Source organism: Trachurus trachurus, assembly GCF_905171665.1.
Source record: "Trachurus trachurus genome assembly, chromosome: 5".
Classification (NCBI taxonomy): Eukaryota; Metazoa; Chordata; class Actinopteri; order Carangiformes; family Carangidae; genus Trachurus; species Trachurus trachurus.
Genome location: NC_139896.1, coordinates 10,055,704 through 10,075,628, shown reverse-complemented (window position 1 = coordinate 10,075,628; position 19,925 = coordinate 10,055,704). Strand labels below are relative to the sequence as shown.

The window sequence follows — 19,925 nt, the reverse complement described above, 5'->3', positions numbered from 1 at the left end:
TAATGTCAAAATGTCACGTCAAATTACTCTGGCTGTAATCTGATTCCTGTCATTTATGTGAGTCAAACACTGCATGCTGCACGCCGACAGGCTGGTGCAGTGTGAGCGGAGCAGCAGCAGCCATACAGTACACAGGGTTTCTGCTATTTCACTGCACAAAACAACCAAAAACAATGAAATTAGCGCGACAAATCTATTCTACTACCATAAGTATGGTAATTATTTATGTGAATGAAAGAGTCTAATTGCGCTCCTCCTTTGATTTCACACCCTCTGTTTGTGTTGCTACCGGTTGAGTTACCTTGCCTTGACCTTGAGTGCTCAGCTCTTACATAACAGTGCAGCGGCAGCAGCCTCTTGAGCTGTTTCATGCCTTTTAATTTCCTGCTCCCATGACTCAACCTGAAGCTGTATCTCTGGAAACAGCTTGTTTACTCTCTCTGTACCTAAGCAGCAGTAGCAGCAGCAGCATCTTAAGGATTGCTTGTTAAAGTTTTTCATCAAAACATCCCATGTCACAGAGAAAGGTGATCGTCAGCTCCCGAGAGCTGCTTATTCAGACCTGGTTGTTTTCTGAAGCTTGAAACTGTCAGTGCAGCAGCTTCATTATGTAACTAAACTGGGAGGCAACATGACAGTGAATCTTATAATTGATGCTGTAATTCTGCAGCTAAAAGTTTGAGTTATGTGGCTTTTTATTATCTATTCATAAGGTAATAATACAACATTATTCCTGTGCTTTATGAATATGTAAATTATCTGCAGTTGCGAGGCTTAATCCGAGTGGGGCTGCAGTGTTATCACCATTGTTGTCACAAGAACGCATACAAACACACACTCACACACCTTCAAAAACTCCTTCAGAGAGTGCGGCTCGGTTCGACATCAAAAGCTGCATTAGATAAACTTTAACCACTAGGGGGCAGAAAGAATCAAAAATAACCAGAGGACCTGATCTATCAGCTTGTCCACTTGTTTTAGCTGAAACGTTAGCAAATAATTTCCCACACAGACACAAGTAACTAAAAAAAACAAATAACACTGGAGCCCCTCTAGCCACCTGACCCATATTGACTAACACTTCAGATCTAATTTGGTTCACAAACATCTCAATACATGCCTTTATAAATGCTCTTCTTTTACTTTGACCTCACCGTGTGATCTGTGGGAGTACGCCTGACTGAGAGCAGCCTGTGGATTGAAGTGAATCGGTTTGAATATTTGCTTTGTCAAACCTAAAACAACCAGCTGAGTGTGGCTGAAAGCGGCACAGAGGCTGCAGGGCAGGGCAGGCTGTTGATTTTCAGTGGGATCCACAGTATCAGCTCAGTTTTCATATCACAGACAGAGCCACTGGTTCGCTGGAAACTCCTAGGTTATAAAAGCTCCTGATATGATTCTCAATTCGCAAGCTCGTTGCCGTCACCGAAGAGATTTATCAGCACTAATTACTTTGAAAATGCGGCGCACAATGTGTCGGAGGAAAACAACAACACGTCTGGGGCCTTCATTTGGCACCATTAAAAGCAGATGAAGCCGTGATGCCACGGGTTGATTTTGTCATCACTAAATCTAATTTCATTTTTAAGCTCGGTGCTGTTCTCCTCTCGCCTCCTGAGACTGACACTGGCAGTATGTCGCACTCACACAGATGGTTGATGGGACATGTCATCTGCGCTTTTTGTTTGGTAGCGAGGCCTATAGGAAAACACGACTGTACCGCTCTTGAGTGCTTGCTTTCCGGATGCAGGATCAGTGATTATTTCCGTGGTACTTTTAATCAAAGGTCCTTTGTCCCTTTACAAACAGGTGTCCGGATCCAGTGACTCTCATCTGATGCTTCTATCTCAAGCTGCTCTTCCCTATTTAAGTAAGAAACAATTTTGTTTTAACAGGAACAGCCTCAGGTTGTAGTTAGAGCCGGGTGGATGAATAACACACTGAGTGCAATCAATCTCGCCATTATACAAAGATCTGCTACAGGGTTTAATTAGTGCACAAGATAAAGAGGACCACGGGGCTGTGTATTACTATATTTAGGACCTTCTGCTGGAGATGTGTTTGCAGTCACAGGAGCACTTTACTCATTCATCTTAATGCACACAGTTGAAGCAGTGGCCACAGTGGTGTTGTGTCGTATATACTGTATGTGTATGTGTGTGTCATCTGTGTTGTGTGCAGTGAACTCACCAGGACAGCAGGAGTCAGTGTAGAGGTACTCCAGGAAAGACAAGAAGGTATCTGAGGAGACGCCGTGGATGGGCACCACTCGGCTCCGGGCCTCTGCATACTTTCCACTGAACATCGCAGCCATAACATCACAGCGTGCCACCAACACCGCCCTGTGCGCTGGCAATACGCTGCCTAGAAAACACACACACACACGCACACACACATGCAAAATTATCAGCTAGGTTTTGAATTTCTTGGCAGCACCTGGAAAAGTCCCAAAGAAAGAAGCACAATGCCAAAGACTATAAACAGTTCATAATTGATATATTAACTCTTGAATGATAGTAGCAGAATGTACCTTTAGGTTTGTCTTTAATCAAACGCTCTTTAAATCACTAACTTGTCTCTTCAGGCTGATCACAGAAGTAAAGACACCACATCTGTTTTAACTGAGCTTTTGCGAGTGAAGATCGTTCATAATGGGCCATTTAAATAACATGAAACAAATGACATGTAAAGCGACGGCACAAGTGCTGATATAATTGCTGCCATTAATTGCCATTAACGGCCAATGACAGCTCTCACTACACTCCATCAGGAAGTCAAGATTAAAGACAAATAGATTAGAAATGCACGGACGATTATTTTAGAAATTTCCCCCCGTGACCTCTAAGAGCTCCGAGGTGCAAGGACGAGAAAAGCTCACTGCACTTTTTACGAGATATGTATTGATTAGGAGAGGCTTCTGGGCATTATTTCTATATTTCTCTGCTTGATCATTTAATAGAGGTGCAGCTCGTGGAAAAGCTTTTGGTGAGATGAAACATGATAGGAAACGGAAGGGAGCCCGTCGCTCCGACCATTTTATCTTATTTTATCTCCAAATGGATGACCAGGCCGGGGACTGAGACCCATAATTCAATCACAGGCCTATAAAAAGTGACTTGCTTCTTCTCCCCGTGTGATGCCGCATGCATTTATAAAAAGTGTCTGTATAAAGGGTCGAAACAGATTTTTTTAAAGCATGAACCCACCTTGCACCATGAAGATAACATCTGAGTAAAGGGGAGAATTGAAGAGGTTGACAAGAGTCTGGGGGCCGAGCTGAGCTGCCCGTGCACTTGGGGTATCCCTGGGGCCCTGCACACACACACACACACACACACACACACACACAGGAAGCCAGACAGGGAGTTCAGATTCCTCCGCAGGTACTAGTTACCAGCACACTTGTAATTCTGTGCGTCCACACCGCCTCCCCTCTGGAATACCAATGGCCTCTCTGCCAGTCTTGCTTAGCGCTACCCAAACATACTTGAATTGCATTGCCAAGAACGACTTGATGGAACTGGCGAAACACTGAGAACAGACTGAGAACCTGACAGTCATCCAAACGGCGTGTTTATTAACACTCTGCTTGTCATTTTTAAGCCATTTAAAGGGTGCATGATGCTACGATATATTTATATGCAGTTCACCGCACTGCACATCAGGTGAAATCGGGTAGCAGAGGAAAAGCTGTCAGTGTATCTTTTTTTGAGTGTTTTTGCACACGAGGTGTATAGCTGCTGAGTCCACAAATGAGTGTCGCCAAAGCGTCCCCATTACCAGTACATGACCTTTCTCACTCAAGTGGAGCACAAAGAGCTCGATTTTCTCAAAGGGGGACTCTTCAATGGAGACAGAAACAGCGTCAAGCCTCTTTGATTTTGTGAAACAACAGAAAGCTCATGGGAAGTAAATTTTAAAGGGATAGTTCAACATTTTGGCAAAGTGGCTCTTTGTCATAATCCCTACAGTCATAGCAGTAGGTTTGTTACCTTTAATTGTCAGTGTAAGCTATTTTGAGAATGGCGGAGCAGAGCCGTGAGCTGCTCAGAGCTACGCTACGGAGGCTAATGGGATTTCTTGGTTTCCCTCATCAAACTCATCAAATACACAATCCAACAACTCCAAAACGCTCTGGTGGACAAGTTGTGACCTGCACATTCACCACGCTATGAGATAATAACAGAATGCTACGAGACAGAGTTGTTTTTGTTTTTTTTTAAGTATATTTTTTCGGCTTTTTTTGCTTTTATTTGATAGTGATGACAGTAGAGATAGACAGGAAATGGGGAGGCAGAGAGAGGGGGAATGACACGCAGGAAAGGTCTGCCCGACGCGGGATTCGAACCGGGGACGCCTGCGGCGAGGACTGTAGCCTCTACATGGGACGGCCGCTCTACCCACTGCGCCACGCACCGCCCCACGAGACAGAGTTGTTTTAGAGGTAAATTCATGCAAAACCGCTGATGCACGTTCCTGTCGGGGGCAGTTTTTCAGCAAGCAGTCTCTGCATTTGCCTCTAAAACAAATCCGTTTCATAACGCTCCATTATTTCCTCATAGTGTGGTGAATGTGCAGGTCACAACTTGTCCACCAGAGCGTTTTTGAGTTGTTAAATTGTGTATTTGATGAGTTTGATGAGGGAAACCAAGAAATCTCATTAGCCTCCGTAGCGTAGCTCTGAGCAGCTCGCGGCTCTGCTCTGCCGTTCTAAAAACAGCTTGCACCGACAATTAAAGGTAACAAACCTACTCCTAAAACTATAAGGATTATGGCAATGGGCCAATTTGCCAAAATGTTGAACTATCCCTTTAAGCCAATCTCACATACTCAGGCGCCCTGGAGGAGTTCGCAGGGGATGAGATCAAATCATGACAGGACATTAGAGTGTCTCATTGTGTTAAAATAGCCCCTGTCCCTCCCTTGTCCCGCCTTAAGTAGAAGACCTTGTTCTCTCCAAATGGGTTGTTTCTCCGCCATACGTGCTGCCAAGGGCTTGTCAGACACTGAGATGTCATATCTCCTGATGTATCTCTAAGTGTTCATGTCTGCTGCCTATTACACGGAGCCAGCTCATGTTTCCAGACAACACATTCCAGATGTGACGCTGAAGTTCTTCACATAATGTTGGATTGTCGTGGCTGACGTCCAGCGTGGACTCCCAACAGATCTCGTGTTGTTGCTTTTGCTCCTTTGAGAGCATCTCTTGTTTATTTACTGCTAATTCCCACAGTATCTGAGAGGTGATTACGGGCACTAATTACAGTATGTAAATATGCTAATTATAGCCACAATATTACTGTGCGCTGTTTCTAAACAGGGTCTTGTTAATTAAGGCGCTGTTAAAGAGCGCAACCACGAAAAACATGTGTTTATAGCTTCAAAGAACAAGTTTGACACATTATAGATATTTAACCTCCTTTGTTAGAGAGGGGCCGTTACAACATACACAACATAACATCTCAAAAAAGCTTCTTAGAGAGAATTAAAGCACAGAGAGATGAGTAAGACCTCACCCTGTCTCTCCCGATGAGCGATCGTATGCGCTCCATAAGCTGAGCGACAGCCAGAGTGTTCTTCAGCTTCTCTTCCAGGGCCTCCTGGAGGTGCTCCCACTCCCACGCTCCTGCACAAAAACATCCATAAACAAGCTCATTGTAAGGACACACAACAGAAAAAAAAACCACAGAGACAAACTTGTTTCTATTTGGCTTCATGCTCCGACCGCCCACCCACGTACCTTACACCAAATACTCTGGGCTGTTTTTGACTCTTGGCTTGTTCTAAAAATTTGTCTGCTTATATAACACACAGTGGTCACGGGTGGGACACCAAGTCCAGTCGGTGTTTTCACAGAGATATTTTAGACTGATGTGTGGTATTGGGCCAGTATTGATTTTTTTTAAAATTATTAATAGCGTATTGTAGGTAAAACTGTTGAGTCTTGTCTAACTTGGGGCTGAGACAATGACACCTATGTTGACCAGTAGCATCCAAAACATGGCTGCTTTGCTAACAATGTTATAGAGAGCAGTAAGAGTGAAAAGAGTTTTAGTAATACTGTTTTAGTTGTTAGTCATTCCAATTAATTAATATTATTATTATTATACTTTACTGTCACAAGACAAATGTTCTTTGATGCTGAGAAATTTTACACAAACATAGTGTCAAACCTTTCATCATATTTTCACTATTTAAATTACAGCTGTTGTCAGATGTGCAGTTAGAGATAAAATAGAAATATAGTCTGTGTTTAAGTTGCTCATCTTATCTAGTATCTCACCCGGTCTTGTCACACTATAGATCTTGTTTTTTTGCTGTTTTGTTTTTTATTTCATGACGCAAGGACAGTAAAAAAGTAAGGTATCATTAATTTTATTATAGCTTTTAATTTTTATTACCCATTGCTGAGAAATTTCAGTAAAAAACAGAAATATGAGCCACATGGTGGCATTAGAGTTAAAGTCTGGGCGTTAACAAGGTCAGTAGGATTCAAGGCGAACCGTCCAATGGTTGTTGAGTCTGGATCAAACTCGTTTAATAACCAAGTGAGAGCCCAACATTGTCATTCATACAACCACACAGCTACCATGGATTAGGATTATTGATATATAATAAACGAACAGTGGAGCAGGAATCTGAGCTGTGACATCTGATGAGTTAATCCCGTCACAAAGGACGTTGAGTATAAAGCCTCTGACTGCTGATGCCCCATTATTCAAATAGACTTGTGACGCTATTTAAACACAGACATGACAAAGTGAAAGTTTCATTTGAAAACATCTGCACTGCATCTCAGTGTTCGCACTCCTCCTCTCTGAAGCCTGCACAGCCCGGCAGCTTGATTGGGGTGACGCACTCTGTCTCACTGGGACATAAACAGCCTGTCGAGGGAAGGAGGGAGCTGGACTGGACAGGATTTAGCTCATCATTAGTTCATAATGACGGTATTTCGGGTGATAGAGGGATTACCTCCACACACACACACACACATACACACACACAGTCCCGGATAATGACACTGCACAGCGCAGACACCACACAGGCAGGTGAGAGATTAGCTCAGGAGCTGCGGTTGCTGACATGATGCAGCCAGACACCAAAGGACGGAGCTGGATGGGCTGGTGGATGTTTTCCACCAGGTGCAATAGAAAGACAAAAACAAAACAGCAGAACATGTCAATGCAAAACGCTGCCTCTGTCCATCCGTATAATATCACAGCTATAATAAGCGCCCGTTTACACACAAACAGGAACAATTAGCAGAGATTAACGCTCATTCCCCGAAGGTTTTTCCTTAATCTCATCCATAGCTGCCACATTCCTGCCTCTAAATCTCACACTCACTTCACACCAACAAAGACAGAAACCTGTGATACATTCAGCTGCAAGGAAACTACAGTACAGTACATGACAACCAGTGAGACAATGTGACCCCAAATAAGGCCTAGATGACCACAAACACACAATGATTCATCTGTGTCAGATACATGTAACACACACACACACACACACACACACACAATAGTAACCCAGTGACAAATTCAATAATTCAGTAGGATTCTACACAAGGAGACAGAGTCTCACAGTGTTAACATCACACTAGCACAAGTCACGGCCTTGGCGACTGTCCACACTCACTCACACACACACACACACACACTCGCACACTCGAATGGCAATATACTCCAAGCCTGGAATGATAGCACAAGTGTGACGCTGTGTGTGAGTGTGTGTGTGTGTTTACAGAGACATGATATTGTTATGGAAATTTGTTCTGCTGAGTCAATAAAATAAGCTCCGACTGACAAATGAGTTGAACTGAACTGCGAGCGAAAGATATCTGTCCGCTCTTTAGAGAGAGAAAAAAGCAAAAGACAGCACGTTGTGGATTTACTGCAAATGATGAACATCAAACATTTGGCACAATGAGCTCTGGATGTTTCTGTGGGGAAAGAAGAAGAAGAAGACACACATTCATGTCTGATCAGCCAATACAACAAACAAATAAACACACACACACACAGACACACACAGACACTTGATCTGGGATCAGATGCTTTTTAACACACAATCAGAGCCCTGTGTTGGAGGTTAACATTAGTCATTGTTCACACAAGACCTAGCTCTGTCCCCCTGCAGTGCTTTATGGAAACGTGACATTCGTATTCTGCTCAGCACATGCTATCCCCCTCCAAACCACACACACACACACACACACACACACACACACACACACACACACACACACACACACACACACACACACACACACACACACACACATATACACACACACATATTAACAGCACGCTCTAGTGCCCAGCTCTCCCACCACCTAAACACTCTCTCACTATCACATTATCCACAGAAACGGTGGATAATGCACCTCACACACCACCCCCTCTCTCACCGCCGCCACGTCCCGACACCTTCTTTTCTTTTCTTTTTTACCGACTCACAAATTTGTAGTCCCATCTTCTTGCTTGCTTTCATCTTCCCCCCAAAAAAGAAAAAAAGAAAAGAAATCCACACAGGGACTTACATGCACACGTGAAAATACACACTGCTCTTTCCATCTTTGAACCACTGGCTTTCTTATTCTTATTCATACAGTTACTCACACACAGACTCAGTCTAACCCTATAATCTTCTTCCCTTCTCCACTCACCCTTCACAAGAACACACAGCTTTTTGCATTTGTGTGTCTGCCTCTGGTGTTAGTGTGTAGACATGTGTTCATCCGGACCATCGGTGCTGCAGCTCACATACATGCTAAAAGGCAGCCGTGAATGAATCAGATGTTAGCCCAGCTTTTTCGCCATGAGGATTCCTGCCCGACATGCAGTCTGCTGGCATGCACAGGCGCTGTGATCTAACATGCAGCGAGCACAGCACTGCAGACTGTAAAGCCGCAGAGTCAGAAGATTTTCATTACGGCACTAAAGTCACAGAGACTATCACATGCCTGTTTGTCTTCGCGGAGCAACTGGGGAACATTTCAGATACAGTAGAGGTCCTATTATATAAAAACATCTGCAAAATGTTAAGGCTGTACGTTTTATGCCTGCTGTATCCATGTGAAGACGGGTTTATATTATGATATTATTAATTTTAGATGACAGTTTAATCACATAATTCACTACTTGTTATAAATATGAGGCTGCTGTAAAAGGGCTGCAGAGCCACACATCTTTCTATCAACTAATCCTAATAAGCCGTCAAACTGATGGAGGTTCAGTTTCTGCAGAGACGTCGGTCGCTCTGTGCACTGATGTCCGTAATGTTTAATGGAACTGAGCTGGCTGCAGATAAAGGGGAACATGAGTCTGAGGCATCCAAGTACAAATGTGGGTTAAGAAAGCAGTGTGGGATCACACTATTACACGATGAACGATCAGGTCCTAGATTAAAATACTACAGTTGCTGCTTACGATCGGGCACTTTCAATCTGACTGATTTCTGTTCCTCAGCGTAATGGAATATTGGACAAGACCCAGTAGCGGGAAAAACTGCCTCCTACTGCCAGGGGACATTAATCATCACATCTAAATTATTGGAAAAAGAGTAACTGCGTTTTGGGAATGGAGTTCCCCCCACTGTGGATGTCAGTCCAGCTCCATTTAAACTTATTTAAAGTGTGCAAGTGAAGCACACCCGGGCATTTAGCACAACACACAAATTATCAACGCTAAACAGCTGCAACTATTTGCTTCTCTGCAGATAGAAAACTGTAAAAAATAAAGTACTCAGTCCTCAGGTTTAGTAACAGGAGCCAGTTTGTTTCTTTTCATAAAGTGACTGCATAAAAAAACCATGTGGTGTGATGAGAGTAAAATGATTTAGCCGTGCTTTGCTGAGTCCAGATTTATCTAGATGAAATGCACGCTGGCTGCTGTTTTGGAGATGCTTTTTTTTGTAATCTGATCTCCACTTTCTATTTGGCACTTCCTCTGCAGCTCGATCCTGATGCCAGGTGTCATTTTTTGCTAACATCATTCTGGAGAAATCACTGGGTTTGCACCAGAGGAGGAGGCGACGGGGGGCGCTGCTCTGTCCCGTCGCTGTGATTTATATTGATGCAACTTTTAATGCAGAAATGATTTAAAGACATAAGTGTCACTCCACCGAGGGGAGACACCGTGTACTATACGTTCCTATTTGTTTTACAGAGCTGACACGCTGGTGGATGAAGTGATACGTCAGTCAACAGAAAACAGCAACAACTGGTCGAGTCCCTTTTAGCCCTGTTAGTGATGTAGCTCTATGGATGACAATGTTGGTCTGTCTGACACGCTACCACCTTGGTTCAGACTAAATATCTCAACAGTTACTGGATGGATTGGCATGAAATGTTGTCATGCTATCCAGCTTTATTCCTTTAGGGGACTTCGTATTATTTGTAGGAAGGCACGTGAGACAGTCTGTGGGGGTTTGCACATGTATTTAACTAATTTTATTCTTCTTTTCGCACTTTTGTAGTTTGCATTACTTATCTTAATGTTCGTGTTTCGTGTTTTGTCTCTTGCACGTTCAGTTAGTTTGCAGCTTTGTGTTTTGCTCCTGCCTACCCTGGGTCTCAATGAGATTTTTACCTGTATAAATAAAGGTTAATAAAAAATAAAAATAAGATTTGTTCAAGATGAATCCATTTAATTACTGTTACCACCTGACTTTTTACTTTGAAGGCATTATTTTTATTATGCAGCCTAATGACATTCCCGTCAGTCTCAGTCGTATGTGTGTTTAGTGGTAAAGAGTAAACACATCAACCACTGTTGGGTCTTAATAGAAGCTGAAAGCTGTAAACATTTCACAAGAGGAGTAAGGGGGTTGTTCAAAGGGTTAAATGCAAATTGAGCAAAAGACGTCACGTCACATAGCGGATCTGGGATGCATCAGAGTGTGCTGTGTTTGACAGGTGGTTTTTTACCTCTGTAAATAAACATGAGCGTCTCCCACAGGCACATACACAGAAGAGGGTCCTTCACCACCAGACGGGAGAGTCGTCCTGTCAGGTGCCCCTCCGAACGCGGCATGTCATCGATGATGCCCCCGTCCCAGGTGGACAGCAGCGAGTGTGGGCCCGGGTCCCGCTCTCTGCAAACACACCGTGACTGTGGGCGTTCCCTGTCCAACCAGAGATGCGTATTCAGCACAGCAAAGTGCTTTAATTGTTGAACTAAAGAGGGGGGTTTGTTTTTTTTTGCAGGAGGAGTGAGTGAATGCAACAGCTCCTGGTGGCTACTGGCTCAGGTGGTGAAATAAGCAAATTAAGCTCCTTCATGTGAATGAGCTCATATCTCTCCTACCTGTTCTTGGGCCCCAGGAGCAGCTGTCTGAAGTACGGGCTGACAGCACACAGCACGGCCGCATGCGCCCAGCCCAGCTCTTTCCCAGAATCCCCGGCATAGAAAGCCACATCGGCGAACTGCACACCACGCTCCAACAACCACTGCATGTCTTGGGAGAAGCTGGACTCCTCCACACGAATGGGGGGAAGGCGGGCTGAATGGGGGAAGGAGGAGGAGGAGGGGGAGGGTGGAAAAAAGAAAGAGAAAGAGAGAAAGATAAAAAAGGATGAGTTGAGCTAATGGACTCTTACTGCTGAAATTCAGCTTGTTCCCCCGTAGGGAAGATTTCCAGAGCACCCCAGGTGTGTTCTGATTTACATTTGTAGTCTACTCACATTTCCTTAATCTACCGTGTCAACTTCTACTAGTGATTCCCCCCCTTTTTTGACAATGAGTTTTGACAACAGAGACAGAAATGGGTTGTGTACACACATACTGTATGCAGAGAGAGTCGTTTTGAAAGCGGGAGTGCAGAGAGAGAAAGAGAGAGAAACCGTTTAGTCCAGAAGAGCGAGGCCAATGTCAACTCGTGCCCTGCCCTGTTACTCAAGTTAGAAAAAAACCCTTCCAGTTATGTTTGTCTTTGCACTAATGACAGACCTGCAAAGATGCAAGCTGACACTTCCGCACTGGGTTCTGGTTTGACTGCACAAGTAAAGAAAAAAAATCTCCATGTTTTTTTATTTTTTTCTATTCTACAAAGGAAATCTTCCTCCTTCTTCTTTTCATCTCAAGGACCTGCCACCAAACGTTGACATTTTGCAGTTAATGTTTTAGATTATCTTGGTGAGAAAAAATACGTCAGCAAGCGATAAATTTATCCCAAAACTCCAAAGCGAGCCCACAAGCTTGTTAATGTTTAAAGATGTAGGAAAAAAAAACCCTGAATAGACAAGAGTCAGGGAAGTGATCTGCAGAGAAAACGAGTGTAACAGTAGTGAACACAGTAAATGCATTAAAAGCACTGGACTATGGCTGGGGGGACAAATCATCATCCTATTATTTTCATATTCATTCTTAACATCTGGTCCGCTGTGACCTCATCTCCTTCTTTATGAATCACTCAGATTTGGCCATGAAAATAGTTGTGCTCCTGAATCACTGCTCGTCATATTTAATGCAACCTACACCGTAAGCAGACGTAAGCAGCCAACAGGCACCAACAGTTCTTTGGCTTTTGGCCGACGCTGTCAGTCAGTGCGTCAGGTTTAGAAACACAGAGAGCCGCGAGGAGGTAAATCAATATTTAACACCAGTCTTAACGGTGCTGTCTGTGGTAAATATTAGGTTTGGATGTTTTATTTTTATAAAACTTTAACTGTGCCGCGATGACTGACAACGTTGAAATGTCAGTGGTGGTGGTAGCAGTTGTAAAAACAAGCGGACAAGAGTGCGGCCGTAAATTATGCATCCCTTTATATAAGCAGTGGGCACAATACATCAAAATAAAGGCTACAGGCTCTGTCTGTGGCGTGGGAGATGTGATTCATGCCAAATTCATTTTAATTGTATCAATTGAAATTCAACACACAGAAAAGCTTTTCAGTTTGTGGCAACATCCGGTTGTTAGGAAAAGTCAGTCAGCTGGAGATCTAATCAGACCGTCCTTTAGCCAATTAGGAGACAGAGTGCCACTGTCTAAAAAGGTCAAACATTAAAACAAAGGGGAAAGCAGCAACAGTCTGGTCCGTCACACAGCTTCTTCTTTTTTTTGTCTTTTTTTTTTGTCTTTTAAGCTTTGTTAATTTCACTGGGTCTCTGCTGGAAGCTGAGCATGAATTTTTGTGGCTCTGTCAGTCGCAGCGTCTTTTGATCATGACAGGCATGGTCGTTTATCTCTCCTCATAATTAGCCTTTTGTGCTGCTGATTGGCTTAAAGGCAGTTTGATTGAGGCGTCTGCAATAGATCTGCTAGTGTCTCGACGCGGCTGCTGACAAAACTAAAGAACCTTTCGATTTCAGCGTGACTTGTTTTGAATCTTAATTAAAATTTTAATCTGAAATTCTGAATTTCAAACAAGAAGATTAGGACTAAATTAGATCTTAAATAATAAGTCAATAATAATTAATTGTTTTGCAAAATGCTAAACAATCTCTGGTTGCAGCCTGTCAAACAGAAAAGAACTGAGGATTCGTCACTTTTCCTCTCTCTTATAATGAACCGAATGTCCTTGGTTATTTAACTGTGTATCACTCAGGGGGAACAAAAGGCAGATGTCACCATTAATTGTTTAGACATTGGAATAGTTGACTGACTACTTGATAATGAAAATAATTGTTAGTTTTGCAGCTCTAAACTTCCAAAACTGAGAGACAAAAAAAATGTTAGTCATTTCAAACCGAACCGATTTAATGAGTCATGCACAGATTCTCTGTCCCGCCTGTGTGGACATTGACTTGCACTGCTTAATCTCAGAGACAGACATATGCTGCTGGCGGGATCCGCCAGGTCGCCCTCGGACACAGAGCCACACAGACACCTGCCCAAACTGTGAGCTGGGTGGTGCAACATTTAGAGCACATAATATAATGAGGAAAAAAACAAGGACAAGTGGGTTTGTAGTGTCCAGATCACGTAAACTGATGAAGAGAATTTAGTTACGGATAAGGTTAATGAGTAATCCTCGACCACCCCAACAAAAACAATCACTATGGTGACAGTGCTCGAGGCGGTAAACACTGGCAGTTGTTGCTGCATGAAAAGAAAAGAGCTAAAATTGATTCAAACATCAGTGGATAAAAGTAGTCTACCTTGCTCTTTGTCCTCCGTCTTATTTCCAGTTTGGAGCAGAGCATATTGATCTGGATAAAACCTTTGTGCTCAGCTCTTTTTATGGCTCTGTGAGCTCCAGAAGAAACAACCCAGTCAGTCTGAATCTTCCCTACGCTCCATAAAAAAAGCCATTTAAAGCAACAGTAATTGTTTAATGGCTTAAAAGTAAAATAACAGAATAAAAAATAATGGTTGCCTTTAATCATATTTAAATAATTAATGAGTATTCGTTTCTAAAAAATAACAAATGCAGTAAAAACACAACAAGCTGGACCAGTAAATGCCATTCAAAACAGCATTGACAGCATCTTTAGACACCATAGTACTCCACTGACCTGGTTGTTCTAAGTGAGGGGGACGAAGCTCGTTCACTTTATTCCCTCGCCTCTTCTCTGGCCTCTCTTTGGCTTTGTGTTTCAGACACTGAATCATGAAGTACTCCAGCTGAACAATACAGAAATACACACATGAGTTCAAACACAGGGTACAGAAATAGAGCTGTTACATCATCAATTCTTTGCTTTGGAAACAACTTCCTCAAAAGAAGACCATTGTCACTACTTGTCCCTGTCTCGTCTACTCCGCTAAGACCACATCTGAAAAATGTTGACGGAGTAGAAGAGACAGGAGGAACTGCTGCTGTCACTACTGCTTGTTGTGTTGAAAAACACATGTGGCAAAGTGTTTTACTCTGCCTCACAGACCACATGTGCAGTACACACAAACCACAGCAGCTAAAAATAATAAAATAAATTGTTAAACTCCTATTTTAGATCCTTTGATTCCTGTGTGACGACGTCATCACGTACCACGCTGCCGAAGTAGCGTCCGACAAAGACGTGATTGAGGGAAGGCAACTCCAGGTAGGTGGCCCCCAGGTCCCGGGACAGCTGCAGACCTTCACTGTGAGGCACACAGCTGCTCCAGTCAGACGCACACAGTGGACACGTACAGGGAGGACCCTCATCTGGAGACAGAGAGGTGAATTCACAAGTAAGTAAGAGGAAACTGTGCACACACACACAACCGAATCCAAAAGATGCTTATATAAAAGAAGTAATTCATGAGTCATTGATATGAGGCTGCAGCTTTTTGGATCTATGCACCACCTGGTATAATTTAAACAGCTGAACCGCTTCTTCCAAGTTTCACCAAATAAGATGCATTAGACTATGATATACAATCCACGAAAAGAGCTCAATGCTTTAAATATCTGTTGGATATATTCAACTAAAACAGGACATTAACTGCAATATACAGTAAGTCATGGAGCGAATCTTGTCACTTTGATTTGTTGTATGAAATTTCAGATTTTCTTATGGTTTTTGGCACTTTGTTTTGGCAAATTTGTTTAAAAATATTTGTCTTTTTTGTTGTACCTGGCAGAAAGGATAATAAACCAATAATAAATGAACTAAGAGGCACAACATTTAATTCTTAATTTTAATGACCATAGCAGATGTGGATCAAAACAAATGGAGCTGAAGAGCTGAGTCGGACACTGCAGTGATGAACACCATAAATTGTAGTTATATAGACACAGTTGTTCTGATCTGCATTATCAAGAGTCAATCTACTCCAAGACCATGTTCAATCAGAGCAATGGTTTCCCTCAATGGGTTGTTACCAAATCAGAAAAGAACATGTTGAATCAGCTGATTAATATAATTAAGCAAAATCCAATATGCTTGTCCCATATGCATGTCTCAAATGTTCAAAATGGTGCAAAAAACACAAAATAAAAGTGCCTTTGTGTGATGAACAGAACAAAAAACACAACATTTCAAAGGCCAAATGAAAACAGGAAACATATTTCGCAAAGAAAGCACATACAAACCAGATGCATGAGCTACATGTGGTTTTATGGTCTAACTTCCTAACTCCTCCAGTCTATCTCTGAGTGAACACACAGACATCCAACAAGGATTTTAAAGGTGCTGTATGAGTACTTTATCCAGTTTCTAAATAACATTGTTTCCTGTTCTCCGATGTTGGTTCCTGAAACAATAAATATTGCTCTAGTACTTCCACTCTCCAGCACTGGGACCATTTGCTTTTGTTTGTTTTGAGTGTTTGTTTGTTTTTTTCAATAAGAAAGAATTTTTTGCACAATGTGAGTTATAAGATAATCTAAATGTGTAAATCCTGCAGTGGCACGAGCACTAGGACCAGCCGTTGTGTGGCTTGTGTGCTGCTGAGGGACACAAAGCGACAGAATCAGACAAAAAATTAGAGGGATTAGCTTGAGGGAGAAAAAAAGAGCCTTCACATTGGAGGACAGAGCCAGATAGGAGAGAGAATGAGCAGGACATACAGCTAAGTGCTGAGGCATTTGATAAATCATACTGCTAATCACCTACAGGCATGACACACAGAGAGAGAGCGAGACAGTGTGAGTGTGTGAGCGGCAGAAGGAAAGGAAGAGGAAAGGAAAGGAAAGGAGGAGTGTGTGTGCGTCTGACAGGAGGTGACTTGGCATATCAGTGATATCTTTGTGTGTGCGGGTGTGTGTGTGTGTGCGTGTCCTTGGATAAATCTGTCTGTGTGCTCCTGCGTTCAGCGGCGGTTTAATGGCTGCGTTAATGCACGTATACGGCAGCGCACTCTCTCTGCCACAGCTGAGCCTTAGGTGGTCTGAAGTCGAGCAGCAGGAAGTGCTCCGAGCTCAGCCGTCATTCTCTGCAGTCATGAGGGGATAGCATGAAAATACTCACGGCAGCCAGCCACAAACAAACAACAAAAAAAAAACACAAACAAAGAGCTCCGGTCTACACAGCTATACACCCGCTCCCTCCCTCCCTCCCTCCTTCCCGCTCCCCCATCTTTCTCTCCTCAGCAAAAGAGTTGACTTGCACTGTGATCATTCTGCAGTGAAGCTGTGACAGGATCTCAAAGCATGTTGAGCAGATAAGCTAAAAATACAGTCTGGTGCATCTGATGGGCTTGTTTACACGGCGCTGGATGCTGCGAGGGGTCAGTGTGTTTGTTAAGGTGTAGATTTACACGTAGGCTACGTTAACGCCTAATGTGTTGAGCTGCCTACAGTAAGGCGGCTACACCCGGGTGACTATACTGTTGAGCTGTGGCAGTGTATATTTGTGTAGTGCTCTGTGAGCTCTGATCTACTTGCAGGGCATTGAATTGGCAAAAAAAAAGTATAAATTGAATGTCTCAGTTTGGTGTGTTTCCTGCAGCGAAGCATGTGTGCTGACAGCCTGAAGGCAGCCAAGAGGATATTTAATCATGAGCATCCTCCTCATTGCCGGGAGGACGCCGTAGAGGACACAAGGCAGACAAAGTGATCTCACACTGTAACTCCGCGACGAGACGAACATGATATTGACCCGAAAATCAAAATCAACAACTGAGCCTGCAGTAAATTAACCCGCAGCCACTCGGATGAGAAGTTCAGTGTGGCTGAAAAGACGAAGGCATTTTCATTTTTGCTTCCTCTCAAGCTCCATTGTTCATGCACAACAATGACAAACTGTTAGAGGAGCCATCAGTTGTCAAGGCGCTGGCGGAGAAATTAAACTCTCTCTGCGCTTCTGGAAAAGAAAAAGAAAACGCAGAACAAAAAGTGTCCTCACCGTTCAGCCGTGCTCCAACGGCGACCAGGATGACAGGTACACCCCAGTGCCTCAGGAGCGGGCGGAGTCTCGGGGCGTAGCCGTTCCTGACCTGCTGGAAGGCCAGCTTGTCAGTGACTGAATATTTAATGACCAGGATGTCCGCCTGCTCAAGAACTTTCCGCACGCTGGCCCAGTCGCTGTCCAACAAGTCCTGGTAAGGGAAGAGGAGGACAACAAATATAAATAGTGACAGATCAGGAGGGGGCAGGCATGTGAAATGCAATATAGAGAATTGTCAACATGGCCAATTTGTATCATGAACCTCACCCTAAGCCTTCCCCTCTGAGCCCTCCTATGTATAAATACCTCAGTCTTGCTCTTGGGACTTTACCCCCCAAGGACCTGTGTGAGCCTAGCAGATCTGGATCAACCTGATTCAACTCATTAAGCAGGAGGGGGGAAAAAAAGACACTTCAGAAAGCTTTGAGCAATTTGAATAAAGAGACATAGAATTAGACTGACAGACTTTCCCCAGCACCGCCCCTGACAGGGTTAGAGAGCCCTTTAATAGGGTGCACACAATACTGCTGCACAATCACAACAGTGCTTTCATTTCAAATTCATGTGCTATTAAGAACAAAAGTTCTTTCATCAGTTTTTTGTGTGTGCAGCGCATGTTAAAATGGCGTCCCCCTAAGAATAGAGCCATTTTTATAAAGCCTGCAATCAGCGCTTGAAGGCAAGTGGCCTTGGAATTTTAAATGTTTCACATCTTGTGAGAAACAGAAGCAAAAATGAAAAAAGTAAACAGCATATCTGTTAAGTGTCCTGATGCACACTCTTTCACAATGGTTACAATTAGGCTACACCACTTTTTATGGCTTGTTTTGCCCTCTGTGAATCAGGGCTGTTTTTGGTATCACACAATCAGGAAGAACTAAATCCAACACCTAAAAAAAAAGACTTTTAAAGGTCCCATTTGGAGATGGGCACATGAATGAGGAGATTTATCAAAGCAATGGTCGATATGTTCCTGTATCGACCCATGCAACTCTTGCTTTTCTCCTTCTGTAAAGCAAAAACAAAGACACTACACCAGTCTCTTACCCAGCTGGGACAGTCCCGAACCACCACAGTAACATCTCCAAACACGCGCGAGGTGTACTCCATGAAGGCCGGGTTGTGCAGGCTGCTCTCCAGGTCGCAGGGTCCCACCAGCGCCCCGTGACCCAGGTAGCTCCACAGCAGGCCTCCCTGCAGCTGCCCCTGGCCCATGATCTCCTCCCCGGGCCCCACTCCTCCGGGGCACTCGCTGCCCAGAGCCACGATGTGGATGGACCTGCAAGTTGAGATTGATGATGATGATGCTGATGCTGATGATGCTGCTGATGCTGATGGTCCATGGGGCAGCAGAAAGGCAGGAGGCACCTCTCTCTGCTCTGATCCTTATTATTCATGTCTATCACGGAGACGGTGCATCACTGTTATGTCACTGAAAACGACTGGAGAGAAGCTTGCCAAGGCCTTTCTCACACCTGAGTGTGTATTATGGTCCAATAAATCAAACAATTAAGCCAATTATCTCTGCACTGATGTCAGATTTTTTACACAGCGTTGACAATAAAAATAAAGCATGCACCCAATCCAGATACCCTTCTTCCTCACATCCCCTCAACGAGTTGCAGCTTCAGGTATAAACTTACATTGTGGTATCCGCGGTTTTGTTCCGCTGCTCTTCGCTATGGAGCCCGTTTCCCCCTCACGGTGCGTTTCCTCGCCAGCCTGCAGTCAGACTCGGCTTTTCCGCAATGAGCCGCGGCTCCGCTCCGTCGTTAATCCCTCTCATCGGTGGCTAACCCCCCGGGAGCCCGGCTGCTCGGGAGTTTCGCATTCACTCGCATTTCGTTATTCATTCATAAAAATAAAAAAAAGGAAGGAAAAAACAAGAAGCGGAGCCCCCAATACCGTCCCGAAACCGACCGCAGAGGCGCACCGGACAGCCCAGGCAGAGTGGGTAAACAGCAGCGCCCATGGGCAGCCCAATGCGCTAACAGACAAACAAGTTGTTAGTCGGTGCAGAGCGCAATTACCGACGAGGAGATCGAGGGGCAGCGGCGGAGCGGCAGCCTCGCGCCTCCGCGTCCAGACCGTATGAATGACGTCGGCGGATAAAACAAAGTCTCAGTAGCAAAGAACAACTGGACAGAGAGAGAGAGAGAGAGAGAG

At 43.9% G+C, this 19,925-nt stretch overlaps 1 protein-coding gene across 3 annotated transcripts in view; it reads right to left on the bottom strand.

The window, feature by feature from the left end:
• Positions 1-19,872, bottom strand: part of rhobtb3 (Rho related BTB domain containing 3) — a gene marked incomplete at its 3' end in the record, with an annotated part of 22,729 nt that extends 2,857 nt beyond the window's left edge. For 2 of the 3 annotated variants that reach the window (XR_014595406.1, XM_083972235.1), the window contains exons 1-10: positions 19,403-19,872; positions 18,807-19,038; positions 17,718-17,910; positions 14,937-15,094; positions 14,463-14,571; positions 11,313-11,508; positions 10,934-11,130; positions 5,517-5,626; positions 3,207-3,312; positions 2,191-2,360 (exon numbers count right to left, since the gene is read on the bottom strand). Coding sequence is in view for 2 of the 3 variants with exons in the window: in XM_083972235.1 (XP_083828361.1) it covers positions 2,191-2,360; positions 3,207-3,312; positions 5,517-5,626; positions 10,934-11,130; positions 11,313-11,508; positions 14,463-14,571; positions 14,937-15,094; positions 17,718-17,910; positions 18,807-19,038; positions 19,403-19,404 (1,473 nt within the window). Of the gene's footprint in view, positions 1-2,190; positions 2,365-3,206; positions 3,313-5,516; positions 5,627-10,933; positions 11,131-11,312; positions 11,509-14,462; positions 14,572-14,936; positions 15,095-17,717; positions 17,911-18,806; positions 19,039-19,402 lie in introns of all 3 variants that reach the window. The other variant, XM_083972236.1, reaches the window with a different exon arrangement.
• Positions 19,873-19,925: the final 53 nt, after the last annotated feature.